At 44.2% G+C, this 15,361-nt stretch overlaps 1 protein-coding gene across 2 annotated transcripts in view; it reads left to right on the forward strand.

Annotated features, from left to right (window-relative positions):
- Positions 1-482: 482 nt before the first annotated feature.
- Positions 483-15,361, forward strand: part of PDE1B (phosphodiesterase 1B) — a 153,499-nt gene continuing 138,620 nt past the window's right edge. Inside the window, exons 1-2 of one of the 2 annotated variants that reach the window (XM_087956529.1) lie at positions 483-821; positions 1,636-1,750. In XM_087956529.1, the coding sequence (XP_087812655.1) occupies positions 707-821; positions 1,636-1,750 (230 nt within the window). In that variant the 5' untranslated portion in view covers positions 483-706. Of the gene's footprint in view, positions 822-1,259; positions 1,386-1,635; positions 1,751-15,361 lie in introns of those variants that run through there. The other variant, XM_026673879.2, reaches the window with a different exon arrangement.

Genomic DNA, 15,361 nt, shown 5'->3' on the forward strand with positions numbered 1-15,361 from the left:
TTTTTTTTTTTTTGTAAGAGCAATTGGGTTGGCTGGGTGCTGCCACCTGCCGAGACTAAAAAAAGTGGAGTTTTTTTTCTCTTTCACAGGATTAGGAGTGATGTATAAAATCCTGAAACCATCAAAACTAATGGCTTAGACTCAGGACTGACAAAACAGCAAGCCCCTTTTGGTATAAGGCTGTCTTTCAGAGTGATCGAGAAGACCAGACAGAGATCATTCCAGGGGAAATCAGATCAAACCACCAACGTTTAAACTCCTCTCGATGGATGCGCGCTGTCTCCAGAATTTACGCGCTCTATTTCTTCGGGACCGGCACCTAAGGAGCAAAATGGAGAAGGGCCGTCCTGCGTATTCGTGAGCGACTCTCGGAAGGTCTTCTTCCTTCGGGCTCCTCTGCACGTGCTCAGAGAATCTGTCGCAACGGGCCGGCCACCGGGCCGGAAAAACAACCTCGCTCCCGCGGTGTGAGGCGCGCACTACCCCGAAAACCGGACCAACCAGCAACTGGGTGGCGCTTTTGGTTCCTCGCTCCCTGCCCTTCCCTTTCTCCGGCCAGCCTCTCCCTCTTAATGTAGCGGCGCAGCAGGCACCGCCGCGTCGCACCTGCCGCAACAGGGACCAGCCGACCAGCCGTTTTCGCCGCCGTGGCGTTGTTCCCTCGCCGAAAGTTGCGCTGCGAGCGATCAAAGCTTGAGGCATCCGGATGCGCTCGGAGGAATCAGCAGCAGGAGCCACCGCCGCGCCACCTTTGACAGGATCGCTCCGTGTTGGGACGGCGCACCGGGGTCTCCCGCGGCAGAAAGGGCGAGCAGATCCGGGTAACTGCTTTAAGCGAGATCAAGCTGCCCCGCACAAGGCTGCAAGGCCGGCCCTAGCTCGGGCTGTGGATGTGGGCTCGGGGATAAGCGGGCGCTCGCTGCGGCAAGGGAAGGGGGCGGCCGACGGCCCTGCGCGGGGCCATTTTAGCTTCCATTCCAAGCCCGGGACGCTTCTGGGCATCCTCGCAAAGGGAGAGGATTTGGAGAAGAGGCGGCTCCAGGCGCGGCTCCGGCGACGAGGAGCAGCGGTGGCCGCGGTTTCCCCCCGCCTCCCCCTTCACGCGTGGGTGCCGCGGAAGGAGAGGGAAGCCTGGCTCCAGTGGAGAGGGGAAGAAGAAGGAAAAGGTGTGGGTGGGTGGGGGGTGCCTCCAAGCCGCCACCCCATTTGAAGGGAGGCCATGATGGCGGGGGGGCGCTCCGACTGCCACAGGAGCGGCGGGGCGGGGGGATCGGCTGCCAGTCACCCGACGGAGGATGATTCAGGCCCGATCCCGCCCCTCGCGCCTTTACACCCGCGCCGGCAGCGAGTTCCCGAGGCAGAGATGAGTGCCGAGAAATCAGCCGGTAACGCGGCGAACTAGCGCGCAGGCGGAGGAGTGTGTGTGTGGGGGGGTGTTGCAGGTGGTGGTGGTGGTGGGGTGGCTTGAAGGAGTGGGCGCTTGTGGTCAGGCCGCTCAGCAGGGACGGAGGTGGCGGGGAAGCGGGGCTCCGAAGATTGCCGTGGGGCGAGAGGTGCGAGCGGGGTCCTTTTGGGGAAAAGGGGATCATCCTTTCTTTCTCTTTCCTCCATCCCGTCGTCGCTGGCCTTGGAAAGATCCCGAGATGGAGTCCCCGCACCTCGAACTGCTGGAGTCCCCGGAGGGCTGTCCCTCCCCTCTGGAGCTCAAGTCTGCCCCCAGTAAGAAGATGTGGGTCAAGCTCCGGGCACTGTGAGTAACCCTATCGCGGGTCTCGCCTACGGTTCAAATCGTTCCGTCTTCTCTGCGCTTAGTTTGCTTGTCCCCCCCCCTTTTCCTTGTCCCGATCACTTTCCGACCTTCCCTTCCGGTCTTCGGTAGCCTTGGATACTTCTCGTCCAGTTTCTTGCAGGCCGACTTAGCCTGGCAGCTTTGGTCGGCGGGCAAGGGTTTGCTACAAGTGTGTGTGTATGGCAATGGGAAAGGATGCTTGGTTTGCAACGCTGTTCCCCTGCTCGATAGGAAAAGGGGCCATCCGGTGGTTCCCTGTGTCCGGGTCAACCCGACTCCCTTCTTTGAGGTTCAGTTAAGGTTCCGTGCACCCGAGTGAGTTGATAATGCTGAATTTTTTTGTGTACGGTGGGGTATTGCCAAGCTTCACCGCTGGGGGGCTTTTATTTTTATTTTATTTTTCCTGCCGCAGCAATTAATAGCACTGGCTGAATAGCTTCAAGCTGCTTTGGTGTGGGACTTCCCTCCCCCTTCCATACTCCTGCTGTTGCCAGCCATCTCTCTTTGTGTGTTGGGGGGGGGAAGGCTGGTTAGTATGAAACAAAGTGATGGGGTGAGTGTGCCTTTAAAAGATGTTTGTTGTCATGTTTGCATTTGAGGATTAAAACCTTGATGTACGTTCAAACAAAACTTGCCCGCCACTAATCCTGGCATTTATTGTCCACGGTGTGTTGCGTGTTATTATGCAACCCACCCACCCCAAAAGGTGTATACATAGTGTACACATACACTATGTTTAAAGTGTATACAATTAAACATAGAAAACCCCTCTCTTTTTGTGTTTGTCTTCAGCTCAATTAACTCTCACCTGTCTTTTTGTTGCTGTTATGATTAAGTGAAGGCTTAAAAGTATTTCACGGCCTGCAGCAAAGATTGTGTTTAGCTACTGAGCTAGAAAGGTCCACAGAGTAGATATTAGAATAGCGTTTCACTATCTCTGAAAAGTTCCAAGTGGTGGACCACAATTTGCATACACCGTGTGTGGTATTACAGAGGAGATACTGAAACTACAGGTCAGATAGATCTCTTGGTTGAAAAGTGAGAGGTCTTCAGAGAAAAACAAGAAAGTTCCAGTTGCCTGTTGAAAAAAAAAAAAAGCATCTTTGGAACAAGCAGGGCCTGGATGACTGAGAATCTCCATAGACATACAGTTCAAAGAGTCTTTGCCTGAAATCTTCCTTGCCTTATAGATGGCTTAGCTAACCTTCTCTCTGCTTAGCGGTTTCCAGTGCTAGTGTTATTATTGTTCCTAATATCTAGAGATATAACCCAAAGCATTGCATAGTTTGGAGGTGACTTTTACCAGTGCACTCAAGAGAAGAATCCTTTTATCGTTTGCCTGGGAAGCAGTCCCTGTTCAGTGGACAGTTCTGAGTTTATGCATCATTCCCCCCCAGACCACAAAGAGATCTGTGGCCCAAAGCAACCTGGTTTTCATACAGAAGAAGGTGTCCCTTTTGATGGATTCAGGACTTAATTTATATCAGTGAAACTTGCGGGATGTCCTGCAAATCTGTTGTTTCCAAGCCACAATATCATTGTGTAAACTTTGCTTCCGAAATCTCCTTCCCACGATCCAACATGGTTCAGACATTTTGGAACGACGAGTCCCATCGTTCTCAGCTTGGCTCACCAAGTTGCTCATAAGGGCTGAGTCTGATGGGGCTGTGTAGTGCGGTGCATCTGGATAGCAGAGGGATCATATTTCCCTGGTTGGAATTCGTTAACGTGCTGCCGCTTTCATGGAAAGGCATCGTTGAAATCGTGGGCCTGTAAAGCAGGAACATGACTTGAAGGTGTCCTTTCCCCGCTAGAATCCCCTGCCTTTTTAGCTTTCATTATCTTACCTGTTGTATGCAAACCTGCAGAGAGCAAACGGAAGATGCCGGCTAATCTGCAGAGTTTACTAGGTGACCTTGAGCTGGTTGGCATCTCTCAGCCGAAGCTACCTACTGGGGTAGTTCCGAAAATGAACTTGAAAAAGAAATGGAGAAACATCATTTAAATCACACCGAGCTCTTTTGAAAATCCAACCATGACAGTTGAGTTAAAAGGAAAAGCAGCGTGCTTGCAGTTTAGAGGGCTGAGCCATCCGTGTAGTCATTTTTCCAGCTTGGTTTGTATCCTAGCTCTTTAGGAATCTGGTTCTAGCTCAACAGGGCAATTTATAAAAGCTTTCCAGAGGAAAAGAAGGCATCATCTGTCAAGTTGAGTGCCAGATATTTAAAATAGCCGGAGCACAGATTAATACCTAAATGTGAATAGTTAGCACTTTCAAAGGACTAAACGGGACAAAAGAGATGTTTTGTCAATAGCTGGCAAATTTAATTAACTGAAATATGTTCATACTTAAAAAGAGAAGAGGAAGGCAGTGGAGTGGCTGAAGTGTGACCAGTTGTAAACCTTCCGTGCTTGTTTTTTCCCGACTTGGAATCCCACCCCCAAATTATTATAGGGGGGCAGTCTGGAATAGCGATGGGTTACAGAATTGAGAGATGCCTCATAAGGTCAGGATGGGACTGCAGCAAAATGGGAGAACATCTGCTTTGCCTGTAGGAGTTCTTGGGATGAATCCTTGGCATTTCTAGTTAAAGGGATCTAGCAGCAGATGTTGGGATCCTGTTCTGAAATTTTAGAGGATTACAGTTAAGCAGAGAAGATCAGAGGTAGAGAATCTGGTGGCCTCCAGATGTTTTAGACGTCAGCTGCCATAATCTACATCTGGAATAGATGTCACGGGCTGACATTAGTGACACTGTCCTTTGTCCCCTAGGTGTTGTAGTCAGCACAATCAATGGAAATTTTGTCCAATATCATCTTGAGAATCATTGGACTGAATGGCATCTCCCCATGCTTACAAACTGAAGCTGTTAAACATTATCTGATCATTATTTTTGGAGACTCTTTAATTCAGCAGTAAAGCTTCCATTGCATTCTCAGGATAAATATCTAGGTATATGAACACCAGTTTGGTATAGCAGTTAAGGTGCCAGGCTAGAAACCAGAAGACTGAGATTTAGTCCTGCCTTTGGCACAAAACTACCAGGGTGACCTTGGCCAATTGCTCTCTTTCCGTTTTCAAAATTGCAGGAACTACACAGGCAGTCAAGAGTCTGTGATGTTAGATTGGGAATGGCATCATGTCCTCAGTCCTCATGTCATTGTTAGTCCTTCAGACAACCACTCCATCCCAGATTGCGCTTGTTCCTAGATTATAACGAGGGAAACTGAGAATGGAAAAGCTCAGAGGTGCTTTCCTCTACTTCTGTTTTTCCGAGGAGCCCTTAGAAACAGCAAATTGTGAAGATGACACATTCAGATATCATACTGGCATGCAAGTCAAGGGATTTAATGTGCACCTTGTAAAACATCTACGTGTTGGCAAATTTGTATGTGCTGTAGTGAAATGTGTGAAAGAGCACTATATTTTGTGAAATAATCTCAATTTATTTCTTCCTATATTTGTTTTGAGGGGAAAATTGCATGACTTCCATGAAAGAAAAAAACCATATATTAAAAATTAAGATATTAGGGAAAATATTATGCTAGAACTCTATGTCTCAGTCAGGTTTTTGTGTTGATAAATATTTGGCATGTTTGTGTGAGTCTACAGCTGATACAGGAGACTTATGGAAAATTGATTTTAATTACATTATGTTGGATTTAATCTGATTAGAACAAAATGAGGGGAACTGTGTTCTTTACTCTTTTCCTGAGCCCAGAATTATCCTTCTACCTTCCCCTTGGTTATTCAGTTTTATATGTGCATATCTTGTGGCTATATTTCCCACAGATATTTCATGCATTGTGTCAAATTGTATTTTCTCCATTTCTGGGTTGGCTTGCTTATTCAAATACAGTATTTTAAAAGCATAGGAAAATCAATACATACTTTATTGTTATTTTGTATTTTATAGAGGTCTGCCTTATTTTCTGTAATCTATCCCCTTGACATTTAGAATCTCTCAACATTTGTGCTTTTTCCTGTAGGGAAGCTGCTACAATGTTTTAAATAATTTCCAGTGGCCTTTTCCAGCTGTGTTATCCTATAAACTTATCAACAAACAATATCTCCTGATTTTGCAACCTGATTTAAATGTAATACAAACCACAGCTAAACTGTGATCTGGGCAAACTTTCCATATGATTTCCTTCTTTGTATATATTTATGTGTACGTCTTGAGTTGTTAGCTTCTACACATAACTTGCCACTTATGGACGTAGGTCACCGATGATTGGGGTCCTCATAATGTTCATCTGTGTATGATGGAGTCATGTAGAAGATATGCCCTGTAAAATTCTGAAATACGTTGCCTGCATTCTATTTATACTGGAACTCAGTCTGTTGTCATTTGTGAGTTTTTTTCCCATTAGTTTCTTCTAATTCCAACTCCAAGGAATAGGAACTCCATGCTCATTACCATCTCTTCCCCTTGATCCTGTCCCTCAGCGGCAAAAAAAAACCCCAAACCCCAAAACCCAGTACCTTTTCATCAAGCCATCTCTTGGTTGAATAAACTTGGAAGGAGGGTTTGAAGAAGGAAATATTGGAGCCAGCGCCTCAAAATTCGACTCTTTATAAGGCAATAGAAGGATCTAACAGTTTGTTAGACACCTTTTAGTCCATGCCTTTCTTTATCTCTTGGTTAGCATCTTTTGGGGCTGAATATACTTGGGGATGTATAATTACAGACCTATAGATGATCAAACAATGTTACAGAATACCAGGATGGGGAACTGGTGGCTTCCTATGGGTATTAGTGCAGTATAGCTTCCAGCATCCATCATGGGTAGGCAATACTGAGACTCTTCATATTTCCTAGCTACAAATCTTACTGTTTTGGAAACTGAAATATGTCGGCTGAAATTTCACTTTTGTTCAGGGCTTTGATATTGTTTTGCCACTTAGGATTTTATACTTTAAAAAAATGGATATTTGGTAGTACTGGATTGCTCTGGAATATTATGAAAGGAATATTTCTTTTGTGTTGGAAAATCAGCTTTGAGGATTTCCTAATCATTCCTGGTTGCCCATTCAATATATATTTATTTCCTGCTGCTCTTGTTCCCTAATCTGTTTCAGACCTGGCAGAGTGATATTGCTGAGGAGTTTATTTATCTGTTTGATTTTAGATGGCTTACTCTATGTCAGGGGTCACCAACCTTTTGGATCTCAGGGACCACCAAACTTATCATTTTAAATCCCGCGGATCAGAAATCCTGGGAAAATCCCCCCAAAAGTCTGCAGGAAAATTCCCCAACTCGTTTTCCTACCGATCGATCATTCTTTATTTGGGATCGCAGGATACCGTCTCCAGCTCCATTCTGGGGGAGGGGAGAGAGAGAGAGAGAGAGAGACTTTTGGCTTCATGCAAGGAAAGCAGCAGAAGCAACAGAAGTATTTCTTTCCCTCCCCCAAACTCCACCAGAAATGAGTCTTTGTGATTAATTGGATTAATTGCTTTGGGGGTGACATTTCTCTGTGGACCACCAAAATTTTCTCACGGACCACCAGTGGTCCCCGGCCCACTGGTTGGTGACCACTGCTCTATGTCATTAAACTGGTTTCATAAAATAAAAACCATAAATAAATATAACACAAGCAAAACATTAATGTAAACTATCCTCTCCTGATCTGAATGCTTATCATCAGTCCTGATGCAGCTTCTGCTTGGAGGGGTCTCTGAAAAAATATATTTTTGTAATCTTGAGGGCAGAGTATTTCAGAGTGAGGGTGCTATCATCAAGAAGGTTTGTTTCTGAGTTCCAATCCCCTTCATGGATTTCCACCATCCTTCCTTTGCTCAGGCATAGTCAGTGGGTAGATTAAATTTGGAACGGACAGTCTCAAGGTTATCAATAACTGAAGTCAGAAATCTCCTTACATGGAACTCAGGTTCCATTGTCCATGTCAGTTCTGGGACATTTGCCTTGGAGGAAGACAACAGGTGTTGAAGGCAAATCATGCTGAAGCTGTAGCAGCTTAGGATTCAGAGGGGGTTGTGCTTGAGTGGGGTTTGGACTGTTTGAATGTCACATATTTGATGAGAAGGTGACTGGCAACTATGGATGGGCCTTGGGCTGCTTGTGTTCTAAGAAGACTTTCCATTGCATTTGTAGCTGTGAAAGACATTCTACAGAGGAGAAGATGAGTGAAGAATCCTTCTCTACCACATTTCCATTGTGGTTTAGCTTTTGATTGGTAGATATATTTGTAAAGTTTGCCCAGGGTAGGCTGGGGAGGTCTTTTCAGCATTCCTTGTTAGGATATGTCTGTTGCTTCAAGACTGGACTTCTTATCATGCTTCTTAAATATACTTGATCTTATCTTTCTACTCTGTTTTTGAGTCCTGTAAACAAAGTAATTTAATACCTGTGTTTTTTGTGTTTATGATATATAGAATAGGGCATTAACATCAAACCTCAACTTTTTACTTTTACAGAATAGTTTAAACTAGCTATTTCTATAACAACAAGTCTTTCTAATCGGTAAAAACCAAAAAATAAAGTTTCATTATATTCCACCTCAAGCACAAAGTCCAGAAATGGTTTCCAGGTAGAAATAAAAGTACTTGCATTTTTTTTCTTTGATCAAAACAATCGATTTATTCCCGTGTCTTTCTCAATGGAGATTGAAGCTGGAAGTTCTAGAGCTACCAGATCTGGCTTGAAAAAAAAATCTGTATCACCACTAGATGACAGCAGATATCAAGTCCTAAAATATCATAACCTGTCAGTCTCCATTTTGAGGTTGAAGGTATTCTGGATTTTGTTTTTCTTATATTGGCCATGTGTGGGTTTGGTTATGGGAGAGTGTGGTGCCGACTTAGCATTTTTCATCCCTTATCTCTAGCCTCCATTCTGTATTGTTGGGTAGTGATGGTCTCACAGATGTGCTAGATATTGTACAAAAGGGAGCAGATTTGTCCAGTTCAGATGGGTTGAATTGTTACTCCCATCACACCTGCGCCCCCGCCCTTGAAGGGAGGTTGAGAGAAATTACTCAAGAAATATCAGGCAGTGTGGGGGAAAATTAGAGAATAAGCTGAATTCCTTGTCCAAACATGTCCAAAGATTATACTAACATTAGATGAAACTACACACAGGGAAATATCAATAGCAATAGCACTTAGACTTATATACTACTTCACAGTGCTTTACAGCCTTCCCTACGCAGTTTACCGAGCCAACATATTTCCCCACCCAACAATCTGGGTCCTCATTTTACCAACCTCAGAAGGATAGGAGGCTGAGTCAACCTTGAGCCAGTGAGAATCGAACTGCCAAACTGCTGGCAATTGGCAGTCAGCAGAAGTAGCCTGCAGTACTGCATTCTAACCACTGCGCCACCACGGCTCATGGGGTATGTAAGGCTGCAATGTTCTTTTAATGCCAATCATTATATTGGAAAGTTAAAGCAAGTGGCAGCACCTAGCCAACTATGGCCCATCTTTAAAAGGTAAATAGTGCTGGACCTGGTTAACACTTGGTTGAGAGAGACCATCAGGCAATTCCAGAATGCTAGATTGGAAATTGGGGAAAAAAATATGGAAAAAGATAATGGCAAACGATTTCCATATTTTACATGTAATCACTGAATTTCTCTCAAACCTTGTAAAAGTCTGTCCAAAATAATATAAACCGATTGCACTGAGATAATATAATCTACCTGTTGGGTTTGAGGAATAGCTTCTTCATCTTAGAGGATTGATCTGTGCTTGAAGAAATATCTCACTACTTGAGTTTTTCCTGTCTTTAAAGCTGAGGAGGCAAATTAAGTCATTCTCCATTTTCCTAGCCTACAGCGCTGTCTGAATAATTGAACTTGACCTATGTTTCTGCTGACACCTTCCATTGCTGTTTCATTTATGTAATCTAATGGCTATATTATGAGTGTATTTATTTCTTTAAACTGTTTGAGATTGCATCTTTTTGCTGTCTTGTTTTCCTGTTAATTTCAAACAGCTTATGTATTAGCTTGGCAGGTAGTACATTTTAAGATCTGTGTTGGGAGACGTTCCTTGCCTGGCTGCCCAACTTCAGTTATTCCTCCTGACAATTGGATGATTGATAGGGATGGAACTGTGCTGGTAGTCCTGGCCCCTGTAACCATTTAAGAGCCTGGATGGTTGTGGATGAATGTTAAGAGAACTGAACACTCTAGAACAGGGGTATCAAACTCAAGGCCTGCAGACTGGCCTTGCATACTGGATGCAGCCGGCGTGGGGCTTAGAGCTGGCCCATGGGCCCACCCTGGAAATAGCGAGGGAACAGTCCATCGTGCCTCTGCCCGTGAAAACGGAACTCCGGAGGGCTGTGTGCGGCCTTCCCCAAGCTCCATTTTCACTGGCAGAGGGCTAGGCTAGCAGAACAAACTAAAAACAAAACAAAAGGAGAAATGTTTCCCTTTTGGCATTTGAGCATCCAAGAAGGGACTGGAAAGGAGAAAGGGGAAAGACAAAGAAAAAGAAGGGAAGATGGGAAGAGAGCAAGGAAGGAAAAAGAAGGAAAGGAAGGAAGGAGATTATAATGAGAGGGAGGGTCTGAGAGGGGTCCTGCCTTAGCATTTGGGCATCACAGGTGCCTCCAACACAAGTGACATTGAGCTGGCCATGCCCCCCGGCCCCCTCAAGGTCAAACACACTCCGATTGCGGCCCCCAATGAAATCGAGTTTGACACCCTTGCTCTAGAAGAGAACCACTTCAATCTTCTATTTGTTGTCAGGGCTGAATGGCATGCATAATGCTACATAAACCCATTCCTTTCAGTGTTCATCTTCTGGACCAAATGGGAGATGCCATTAGCGAGCAGATGCCACACCTATTTCATAGGTGTGTCCTCACTTGTATGTGAGGACAGAATGAAAAACACTATTATATAAGTATTATAGACCTTCATGGATCTTGACTGAAATCTTCAGAAGAAAGTTTACGAATACCAAATGATCTTCCTCAACTTCTCTTCCAGGAAGCACAGATGAGGTTTTTTTTTAAACAAATTTTCTTTGACTACCCTGTAGGTAGCCTAGGCAAAGAATGAGTGACTAGCTCACAATCCCTCCTTCGTCCTTGAGGGCTGAGTGAGGATTTGTATCTGGATCTACTTGAGCTACGCCTGTCTTGTAGCCAATTGCTTCATGGTCACCTCACCCCATGAGATGAGCGGCATACACATTTGATAAATAAATAAATCAACTTTGCAATTTTCTCCAATCTGCTGGCCTCCAATTGATTTGGGAACAGAGGCTGTATTATGGCAGGGAAACAGTGCCTCTGGAGGACCGTGAACTGGTTAAGGCTGTTTTGCTGGTGCTTGATGGGATGTTCATTAGTTTACTTTCTTTTGTCAGTGCTGGAGAAGACTTGATCCTGTCAGTAGTTACAGGATGAGGTGGTGCTGAGCTGGCTGGGAGAATCTTGTTTGAGGCAATGGGGAGTTAGCTTTAAGATTTGCAATAGGTCTGACAGCTCTTCGACTAAATGAACTCTGGATTTCAATCAAGCCACGGCATCTCTTTTGCAGAGCCAGACGCAGTTGTTTCGATCCCAATCCCAAGCAGGTAGAATAGCAGAGCTATGTTCAACTGATTCATCGTCTCCTCAGGGGGTGATGGATTTGTGCATTTTCTTCACGTTATGTGAAATAACAGATCCATCAACCTGTGTTTTACGCATTCAAAGGTCTGTTTGAATTGGTTGTAACTATATGCACAATCGGGTTGGTTTCTGAAACTCTCTTTGCACGTTAGCCCCTCTGTCTCCTGACACAGATATAGTTTGAGGCAGCTAGAATTCTGTGTTAGTAATTGGGTTTTGCAGGCAGCAATGAGTTTTACATTTAGCAGAAATCAAATTAGGCTGGCCAGGTATAATCAGCTGATACGGTGCGTGGGGATGTGTTTGAAGAACACATCTGAAATTTAGTTTGCAGTATACTTCAGAGATGCATTGTATTTCTTGCTATGCTACTGTGGGTGGAATCAGGCTAATACATGGGGAACCTATTTGATACACAGAAATGGCAGAGTTAGAAACCGTAATCGGAAACTTGACACAGCATGTTTTTCAGTGTTAAGTATCAGGTTTTACAAAATATATCCTACACATTTTCCCCCAATGGAAACTCTGCTGCAAATTCAGCTGAATTGGGGTTTTCATTTCCATTTTGACAATTTTCACATTGGATTTGTTAATAAATATATTTTCTGCGAGTTGGCCTTGTGGCTTTGGGAAATAGCGGTATGAATCCATTTTGCTTGGTCTTGATCTCCCTCAACCTGATGCCCATTTGCCACAGTATACCGTATAGGAAAAGTCTGAGTGTTCCTGTTTTATATGGGTCAGTTTGATGGGTAGAGTCTTGGTGAATACGTCCCACCAGGCAAATGAAAGAGTAGACCCACTCACAGCAAAGTCGTGTCAGGTGGAAACTTCAGGAAACTGTACAAGTAGTCCTCAATTTACAACCATTCATTTAGTGTCAGTTCAAAGTTACAAGGGCACTGAAAAAAGTCATTCATGATCATTTTTCATATTTATGACCATAGCACCATCCTCATGGTCACATGATCAAAATTTGCTTGGCAACATGCATGTATTTATGACACTTGCACTGTTCTAGAGTCATGTGATTGCCGTTTGTAACTTCCCCAGCTGACTTCCAACAAGCAAAATCAATAGGGGAAGCCAGATTTACATAAAACTGCATTAATCACATAACGATTGCAGTGATTTGCTTAGCAACTATGGCAAAAAGGTCATAAAGTAGCAACAGTCTAGCAAGTCAGATTTATATATCACTCCATAGGGCTTTATAGCACTCTTGGTGTGGTTTACAATGTTAGCATATTGCCCCCCAAAATCCAGGTCCTCATTTTTACCAACCTTGGAAGGATGGAAGGTTGAGCTCCATCAGGATTGATCTCTACTGCATTCGAACCATTACACCACTAGGGCTCCTGGTAGGGTGCAACTCACTTAACTATCTTGCTTAGAAACAGAAATATTGGACTCAATTGTAGTTGTAAGTTGAGGACTTTTTGTAGTACAAGAAGTTCAAGTTCAGTTAAGTAAGCTGGATCAGTACCATGGACAGTTCTTAATGTAATTTGGATGTGCCTAATGGCTTGTCCTTTGATAACTGTAAAGAGATACTGCTACTAACCTGAGAATCTCATGGGGAACAGTAACAAACAGATTCTACCATGGGAAAGAGATGGATCACTTGAGGTGGCACTAAGAGTCTTGTACGCCTGAAAATGTTAACAGATTTGTTGTAGCAGAAGCCTTTGGGGACAGAAATCCACTCTTTCAGATGGGAAAAATATTATCCTCGGTGTTAGGGATAACATTGGTTACCTAACTTAGTTTGGATAAAATAATATATAAACTATGTTAGTGAGTTTAAGTGTTTGTATCACTTTAAACTGTAAACCAAGTTTTTGGATGCGGTTGTAAAATCACCATAAGAGGGAGCAAGAGAGCTCACTGTTTCTCTGGCTTTTACTGGAATGCTGACAATGATAGATTGATGGTGATAACTGCGTGTTTGCTGAGAGAAGAAAAGGGGTTTGATTTTTCTTCATATCTCTGACTGCAAAAGAGATATATCACTGGACTGATTGATTGTAAGTTTAATGACCTCTTTTTCGACACTGGACTTTGCAAACTGAATAACCCCGGACTGACTGAACTTAGTGTATGACATATGGACCGTTTGACTATGCTATAACTCTTACTGGAATAAAAACTATTTAACTTGCACAGTGTATCTGTCTTACTGAGTGTAAGCTACTACAACGTTTTGTCTCACATATCTGCCTGCCTGCTAGACTGCCGTTGCACGTTCTGCTAGGGTGTATATCCCTAACACTCGGGTTAGCACAGAGAGTTGTCTGGGTTATGGGAAAAGATAAATAAACTGTAGGGCAGAATAGGTCATGAGGTTCAAAACAATTTACCTGTGACATTTCTCTGCAATACTTTGTGGAGTCCAAGAGAAGCACATAAGCCATTCTTACTTGCAGTAATTGGCAATAATGCAATCTTTCTGGATTTTTAAAGAGTAAAAGATTTATTATGCTGGAAACATTTGTGGTTCAGTGCATCGTGGCCTCTCAGCATCATTAAGTGGTTTGCTTAACTGAACAAAACATCAGTTGCCAGTGGTGTGTGTGTGCATTTGTGTGTGTACGCACTTGTCTATAGCTTAATCCGAGCCAAGAGTGTGAAGTTGATAGAGTTTGTGAAACTCTATACCGGTAGTTCTCAATTAACTATGGTAATTGTGGCAAGAATTTCCATTGTTAAATGATATGGTCATATAGTGTGATGTTACATGACTGCATTGCTTAGTGATGGCACTCCCCATTGCTATTGTTAAGTGAATATTGTAAAGCAAGTCACAGGTGACTCACAAGAAGGCTGGTAGGCAAGTAAGTGACTGCTGCCAGAGATGGTGGAGGATGTGTGGTTGGCATAATGTGAGTGCAATGGGGGCAGGGGGGCGGATGGTTGTTGTTAGTTGCGAAGTTGTGTCCGACCCATTGCAACCCCCATGGACAACATCCTTCCAGGCTTTCCTGTCCTCTACCATCTTCTGGAGTCCATTTAAGCTCACGCCGACTGCTTCAGTGACTCCATCCAGCCACCTCATTCTCTGTTGTCCCCTTCTTCTATTGCTCTCAATCTTTTGCAACATTAGGCTCTTCTCCAGTGAGTCCTTCCTTCTCATTAGGTGGCCAAAGTATTTTGAGTTTCATCTTCAGGATTTGGCCTTCTAAAGAGCAGTCAGGGTTGATCTCCTCTGGGACTGACCGGTTTGATCACCTTGCGGTCCAAGGGACTCACAGGAGTCTTCTCCAACACCAGCATTCAAAGGCCTCAATTCTTTGGTAGCTGCTACTAAGTGGGAGAGAGTGCAAGTGAGTTACCCCACTCAGAGCAACTTGCAATTTCCCCTGCTGGCTTCTCCATTGACTTTGCTTTAGGACAGAGGTGGCAAACAATGGCCCCTTTATAACATGTGGACTTCAACTCCCAGACTTCCTGAGCCACAAGTCCACAGGTCGTAAAGGGGCCATTGTTCCCCACCCTTGGTTTAGCAAAACTGATAGAGAAGGTTGCAAATGGTAATAGCAATAACACCTATAGCTATATACCGCTTCACAGTACTTTACAGCCCTCTCTCAGCGGTTTACAAAGTCAGCCTATTGCCCCCCAACAATCTGGGTCCTCATTTTACTGACCTCGGAAGGATGGAAGTCTGAGTCAACCTCGAGCCTGGTGGGATTCGATCTGCCAAATTGCAGGCAGATGTGTCTGCAGGATTCTGCAACCATTGTCAGAGTGAGCTGGTTGCCAAGCAACCAGATCATAACCATGTGACTGAAGAACTGCTGGGATAGCTGGTACTCAGAGGGCTGGTCATAGGTACCACTTGTTCAGCACGATTGTAACTTTGAGCAGTCACTGACTGAGTGATTGTTAAATGAGGATCACCTGTAGGTTTCTTGGCCCAGTCAACTATTTGTCAACTGCTATTTGTCAAAGCTCCCGGGGGGACCTTGGCAG

The sequence above is a fragment of the Notechis scutatus genome, chromosome 2, assembly GCF_049901735.1.
Source record: "Notechis scutatus isolate UNSWTSFEM ecotype Mainland chromosome 2, rNotScu1.2, whole genome shotgun sequence".
Classification (NCBI taxonomy): Eukaryota; Metazoa; Chordata; class Lepidosauria; order Squamata; family Elapidae; genus Notechis; species Notechis scutatus.